Genomic DNA, 7500 nt, shown 5'->3' on the forward strand with positions numbered 1-7500 from the left:
GGCTGATCGGATCAAACAACACGTCCCATTGGCGATTCGAAGAAAGATTGTGAGGGTTCGAACACAACCAGTGCGAACATGTAGAAATATCCAGCAACCACCGGCCACTGTACCTGCTTCATCTGCCATTGCACAGCACCTGGTTGCCAATCCTATCTGTGCAGACCAGCACAATGCAGATATGTTCAGGATATTGAGCAAAAGTCGGAGCTCGTTTCATTTTCGTATGTTGGAAGCAACCTTCATCCTTACCACCGATCCAATATTACGTCGTCAAAAGGAATTTGTACGATCTCTGTGTCTCTTTCAGCATCGAAAGATCAAGGGAAGTACGGTAACAAATGGTGAATGGACCTGAGGGGAAACCCATCCCCCCTCTCTCCAGGATGTGGTTGCAAACGTCAATCATCGAGGAACTCTGCTCCAGCCAATGGGAGCTCGAGGTGAAGATGATGAGCCGACCAATTGGCGTTCGGATTAACCGTGACGTCATTACGGTTGAACCAATCAGTGTCTACCTTATTGAGACTTCTGTATAAAGAACGCGCCTTCACGTGCTGCGATTTTTATCCTGAAGAGTGCAGCACGAAAATCTTCGGTCACCATTATGTCATGTTTGTTTGTATACATATTAAATATAATAAATATATGTACAGTATAGATATGTAATATAATAAATATATATATATATATATATATATATATATATATATATATACACATATATACATATATACATATATATATATATATATATATATATATACATATATACATATATACACACACAGTAGACTAGGCGCAAGTCGTCACCATCGGGACCGAGAAAAAAGTGACGACTTAGAAATGTGACGACTTACGCGTATGCGAACATTCATGATGACTGTGGGGTGAAGGATGAAGTCGCGCGTGGCCTGGACACGTATGTGTGAGAGCCGGCTATTGTACCAAAAGGAAAACACAATCCTCGGGGAATAGGTGGGGGTGAGTTGGTGAGTTGGAAAGTGATCAAGCAAAGATGGAATTCATGAATGAGTTTTTCAAAAGTAAAGATAATGAACAACTCTGTAAGACAACTCGTATACCATCGGCGATGGTATGGTGACAAATTACATGACACAGTCATCGTGGTGATGATTACCACTCAATGCCTATGTGTAAGTGAGTGTGGTAATGTACAAAACAAGCCAATATAAAACCATGATCGGACTTCAACACTAAGCTCGATCGATCCTTTACTTCTTCGCAAAGTAATCCGTTATGTTTGACTGCCTCAAACTCTTGGGCATCTTGTGCATGAGAAAGGATTCAAACCGGTCATTGTATTCCATGATGTTGGCTGGGCAATCCTCCACCGAAAGACAGTATCGGCCGAATATTTGGCTGAATCAGCCGAATCGGCCGAAACCGAATATTTGGCTGAGCCGACATTTGCCGAAACCAGATGATGAGCACGTCAGACATCTTCAAAGGACACACATTTCACACTTCCCACCGGCCTCACGATCTTCTCCACTTGTCCAAATACCTTGCCCTTATTCTTCAAGATATCGTTCAATGTCTGCCGTTTGATGTCCAACTTCTCAGCTATGTCTGTTTTCTTCATCAGTGGATTTGCCTCGCAAAACTGGATAATGTCGTATTTTTCTTGGTAGGTTTTAGTTGTAGGCTTACGCTTAGTCGCCATTGTCCTGCCTGCAGTGCGATCAACGTGTGTACGCAGTTATAAATAGCTTATCACTGGCGGTGTACATCAATGAGCGAGCATCACGATTCCATGAAATCGGGCTTCTCATGAGGAAGCAGTTCCGTGTGACGAGTTAGGAGTGGTAATTTACTTGAGTTTCCATTACGTGGGAATGGACAACATCTGACGACTTAGACGAAGTGACGACTTAGAGATGACGACTTACAGAGGGATGACCCTTTATTCAAAGGGATTTAACATGAGATAAATTCGGGACTTTTTGACGCTGCCGACTTCGGCGAAGTGACGAGTTACACGCTGCCGACTTACACCTAGTCTACTGTATATATATATATATATATATATATATATATATATATATATATATATATATATATATATATATATATATATATATATATATATATATATATATATATATATATATATATATATATATATATATATATATAAAATAAATATAACAAAAATAAATATAATAAATATAAAAAATATAACAAATATAATAAATATAACAAATAAATATAATAAATATAACAAATATAAATATAATAAATATAACAAATATATATATATATTTCTGAGGTTAACCGGAAGACTCAATAGCTCAGTGGGCTGTCACCACGTAAGCAACGAGGTCCTTGGGTTTGAGTCAGAATTTTATTCACACCAGCCTCACACATGAATTTATTCCTGTTATTAAAATATATATCATACTAAATCACGCAATTTAGTGTCTGTTGTTTTTTTTGGGCTGCAATACATTCGGTTGTTACTTATGAAATGGAAGACCAAGAGTCAAAGAAGTAGAGGAAACATGGAGTCATCAGGAGGAACCTGGATAGGATAAGGGTTTCAGCCGCTAATCCACTACCCTCAAACCCATCCAGGCCTTACAGAAAAACTTTTCACAAGAATTAATTTCCCCTTAGAGAGATAGATAATGTAAGAGAGGAATAGAGTAAAAGATGAAAGGAAGAAAAAACAATAATTAGAACGAATAAAGAGAATTGTGAAAAAAATTAGAAAGAAGTGTGAAAGGAACAAAGAACAAAGATGTCGGGAAGAACCCGAACAGATAGATTTCAGCAGTGACTCACCATACTCAAACGCAGCAACATGTACAAACTACCAGAAGTCTGTAAAACGGGTATACACCTCAACACAATATCCAATTTCTCCCAAACGTGACAGGAGGCCTAAGGGTCAAATGATGGGGGTTGTAGCGACTAAATTTGTCCCCCTCCCCAAGGGGGTTTTCTTCCTTGGGCGAATTCTGTGTTAAGATAGTTAATCGTGGCATTGTTATTTTTTCCCCCAAGACCGCTTCTAATAACAAAAATTACCCCCGTGTGGGGGTGACGGTCATCGATAGTTTTTTTTACTATCATAATCGATGAACTGTTGCCAGATATCTCCTGAAATGACAGACGAGATAGGTTTTGAAAATGACGACTTTCACAACTTTCGTGACCTCGTGAACTTGACCCTGACCTCAAATCCGGGAAAAAATATGTTGTTGGGTATCACTCATCGACCTCTACCCACATACCAAATTTCATCAAGATCAGAAGTAAAAAGTTTTTTGTACCGGGAGGTGCTTTTGACCATCTTCCAGGTTACGTGGCGGCCAAACGGGACGGAAATTCAAAAATCTGTCTGGTTAGATACAAGATAATATTTTTTACTATCATAATCAATAAACAGTTGCCGAATATCTTGTAGAATGGCAGACGAGATAGGTTTTGAAAAAGCCGATTTTTATAACTTACGTGACCTCGTGACCTTGACGCTGACCTTGAACCTGGACAAAAGTTATATTGTTGTGCAACACTCATCGACCTCTACCCACATACTAAGTTTCATCAAGATCGGAAAGAAAAATTGTTGACGGACGTACGGACGGACATTTGGCCTGGCTTTATAAGGTCATCTCGGTAGAGATGACCTAAAAAGTAACAAGAGCGAGCATATACATGTCTCCTACTGATGTGGTATTGTTGTGGAGCCGGGCGTCGGCTGCGAGCACGACCGCTAGGTGGAGCAGTAGGGTCGACTCTGCCGAACACCCGGAATTTATAGGTCGTCACCCCAGATAACTCCAGAGCCACGGGTCCCTTATCGGACCGAAGATCGCCAATAGGTCGACCGCGTGGGATAGGGTCGATTGCCAATTTCAATTTACCTAAATACCCACGTCGTCCAAACTACCGGGGAAATTCACCTTCGGCGGAGCTCGAGCGGAACGAGCCAGTAGCGTGCGTGACCCGAGCGGATGGTCACCGAGCTTCCGTCGGTCCCAGATGCACCCCACTACGGCAACAACGGCCTTCATCGAGGACGAGCTGAAACATTCAACAGGGGATTTATTTACTATCGGGAAAGGGGAAACACAGAGTAGAATTAACACCGAATATAAAGAAATGCAATGTACAAAGAGCAAGCACTTAACGATTTCTACTTAGACGGGCCCACCGACAGACACACACACACAGATACCCAGAAGGACATGGACCTTCCCGCCTCGAGTGGTTTGGCTGACACGAGCGAACAGAGCCCAGAACACACGCTCGAAAAGCGGTCCGAAGAACTACTGCCAGCGAGATGCGATCAAATTCGAGAGCTCCGTTCAGCACTCGTCCCGACAACCAAAACTCTCCTCTTGTTTCTCTCGCACTCGTCCCAACAACCAAAACTCTTCTTGGTCCGATCGCGCCGCAACCTTATTCACCCTTGTCCAGGAGGGGAGGGGACGCCTCCTCCCTCTCCGCTCTCCCACACTGGACGGTTTTGGCGCACAAAATGCGCTCATCGCCCTGTCATCGGCTAAAACAGGACATTATCCTGCGTGGGCTCCGCCAAAAATACGTGCTGACACGCACGCATGCAATGGTGCAGGTGGAGGATGGTGGGAGGGAGCAAGGTGAAGGTGAGGGTGATGCTGGTGTTGTTGTAGTTGATGTTGGTGGTGTAAAAGTAAAAGAAAACCCTGACTATCAAAATAACTCCGCAGCGCATGAACATTTAATTACCCATTAAACAAGGGAAAGGGAGCTATCGATCCACATTTACTTATCGAAATAACTGAGTTATAGGGGACGGCTGTCTGTCTGTGTGCACAAGGCTTCCAGATTTGTAACGGTATTTTCTAAGTTAAAAAAAGGGCATACCTCTGTGAAAAACTGGATAAAATGCCCTGAAACTCAAACTTGTCCTGCAACTTATCATAGTAAAGCCATGTACCAAGTTTCAGTTGAATATGTTGAAGGGAATGGGGGAAAAACAAAAAACAAAATCTGAAAAACCACAGGTGGGATGGACGGTCGGACACTGAGAGCAAACCTATAACCCCCTCCAGTGAAACTCGTCGGGGACAAATAACAACACTAATGATAATAGCACAATCTTAATGATATTACAAAACAAGATTAATACTAATAATATCCCCGCCACACCTTGGGGTTTTTCCTCCTTGGACATACGCCATCGTGTTACCGTGTTGAAATCGCTTATCGTGGAGATTCGTGGTGCACCCAGACCAGAAGTAGAAATGATTACAAACTCCAATACGTACGATGACATTTTTAAACAGTCGCTACCTGCTGTTTAACACTAAACTGAAAGGGAGGAAACCCAGGGTGTCGTCCGGATGAAAGAAACTTAAACTGAAAGAAACCAGGAAATCCTGATGCTGTGTGGACTGTGCTTCCCCTCTGACAGACATCTGGTAGTTTGGACGTGTTGCTGCGTTTGAGTATGGTGAGTAACTGCTGAAATCTATCTGTCCGGGTTCTTCCCGACATCTTTGTTCTTTGTTCCTTTCTCCTTTTTAACATTTCTCTTTATTAATTGTAATACTTGCTTTTTCTTTTCTTTTATCTCTTTTACTCTTTATTTCCCTTTCATTATCTATCTCTCCAAGGAGAAATAAATTATTGCAGAAAGTTTTCTGTAAGGCTCACTTGGCTGCACCTGGATGGGTTTTGAGGATAGTGGAGTAGCGGCTGAAACCCGAATCCTATCCAGGTTCCTTCTGATGACTCTGATGCAGCATTTGGTCTTCATTTTGATTCAGTTACCAATTAGCTAGCCAGCGCTTCCCAAGCCAGCCGTTCCTTATCGACTGTTTCAAGTTGAGCGCTTGGTTGAGTGCTTAAGCCACTTGGCGAGCACTTGGAAAGTGAACACACCCCAAACATTCCTGAGACCCGAGCATCGATCTACTGTAATCTATATATAATGCCCCGGAGAGGATAATAACATGACCCTGCCGCTCCCACAGGGAGTGGGTGTCCTGGTATAAATAATATACGAATACACAGAAATTGATGACCCCCTCATGTCATCAGGGCACACAAGGTTGCCGAGGCAGTTTCATGAAATAGAGGTTCAAATCCTGGATGGGTCACCACTCCAACAAAGGATACACCACCAGCTTATCCCTGGTACGAATTTTGCCGATCTCTGATGGATAACAGCTTTTAACTGGAATGGTGACCAGTATACTCTGCGATATACCAGCACTTGCTGCAAAGGGGCAGACAGGATACCCTGGAGGTACTCACCTCCAGGCTGTATTCTTGGGTGCAAATCCTGACCCAACTATAAACTGTCATCCTAGTGTTTCACAGGCAGTTGAACTGGGGCTCCCATCTGTTAGCATTCGTTGGTGGACATTTAAGATCCCACAGTGTCCTTCACGAAGAGTAAACGAGCTATCCCCAGCACCGTGAACAAATCACAAATTCCTACCCTAAACTCCAGAAGGCAATGCATCAGGAGGCACAGCCACTCCCTCAGCTGGTGATGCTATCCCACAGCCTCGTGCTGTATACAAAGACTTGCTGCAAGGGTCCTGACCAACAGAGGAGTCTATGAAGCATCCACTCTTTTTCGGAATCTGGTACACTCAACAAGATCTCCTAATTGCAGCTGGGAAGAGAGATATCACGATTAAATACGAATTCTGAGCTCAGTTGCAGTCTGTGAAAAACACAGAACTATCCACAGTAAGCAGAGTCAGCCGTTACACTGCCGGTTAGAGCATCATTCAGGCATGAGCTTCAGAAGCCTTTCATTCACAAAGCCAGCCCAACTCTTGGGGAAAGGAATCGATCTACGAGAGGCCATTCTCGCTCCCAGGTCATCATCTCCATCGAGATGCCTTTTTATTGAGAAAACAAACAAACAAAAAGGGGGGTGATTACAATGGCACTCAGTCGAGTGCAAACCTGCACCAGGCTGAACAGTTTGTGTTTTGTATCCCAATGATGGGCCGGATCTGCATCTGGACCTGAACCAAAATCGAATCGGATTGGTCTCGTCTCGTAACAAACTCATCCACCTTGTTTTGTCATAACTCGTCCACAGCATTTTGAGATATCAATACCTCCACAACCATCTCAAATTTTTGATGGCAGTGGAAAATGGCTGCCACAGCCATCAGCGGCTGAATTTGAGATGGCCCAATATCCAAATCTGTTCATAACATGTTAGGCTACTAGTATGCCAAATTTGGTGCTTTCCTCACAAAATGCACAATTGTCATGCTAAGTTGCCCCACTATTTTGGCTTGCCGAGTTATTTTCTTCACTTGCCTCTGTTTACTCCGATAGTGATATAAATCTAACTCCAGTCCTGATATTTTAAACCTAATACCTTCTGCTTCTTCGTAATAGCGTTCCTTATCTCACTGCTCAACCACCCTGGTCTCTTTCTGCTTCTAGTTTTACACGTCATTGGAATGTACTTACTCTACACTCTACACATTTGGTCCTCAAAGATTTCCCATT

General features: G+C 42.9%; 1 protein-coding gene across 2 annotated transcripts in view; it reads right to left on the bottom strand.

The window, feature by feature from the left end:
• Positions 1-7500, bottom strand: part of LOC147009302 (sterile alpha motif domain-containing protein 10-like) — a 44901-nt gene that overhangs the window by 5973 nt on the left and 31428 nt on the right. Inside the window, exon 5 of one of the 2 annotated variants that reach the window (XM_085862176.1) lies at positions 3933-4053. The exons of the other annotated variant lie outside the window; for it this stretch is intronic. Coding sequence (XP_085718302.1) covers positions 4040-4053 — 14 coding nt within the window. The 3' untranslated portion in view covers positions 3933-4039. The remainder of the gene's footprint in view (positions 1-3932; positions 4054-7500) is intronic. 2 annotated transcript variants of the gene reach the window in all.

This window comes from Eptatretus burgeri, chromosome 17 (genome assembly GCF_056783735.1).
Source record: "Eptatretus burgeri isolate ZD-2024b chromosome 17, Ebu_testis_v1, whole genome shotgun sequence".
In the NCBI taxonomy this organism is placed as follows: Eukaryota; Metazoa; Chordata; class Myxini; order Myxiniformes; family Myxinidae; genus Eptatretus; species Eptatretus burgeri.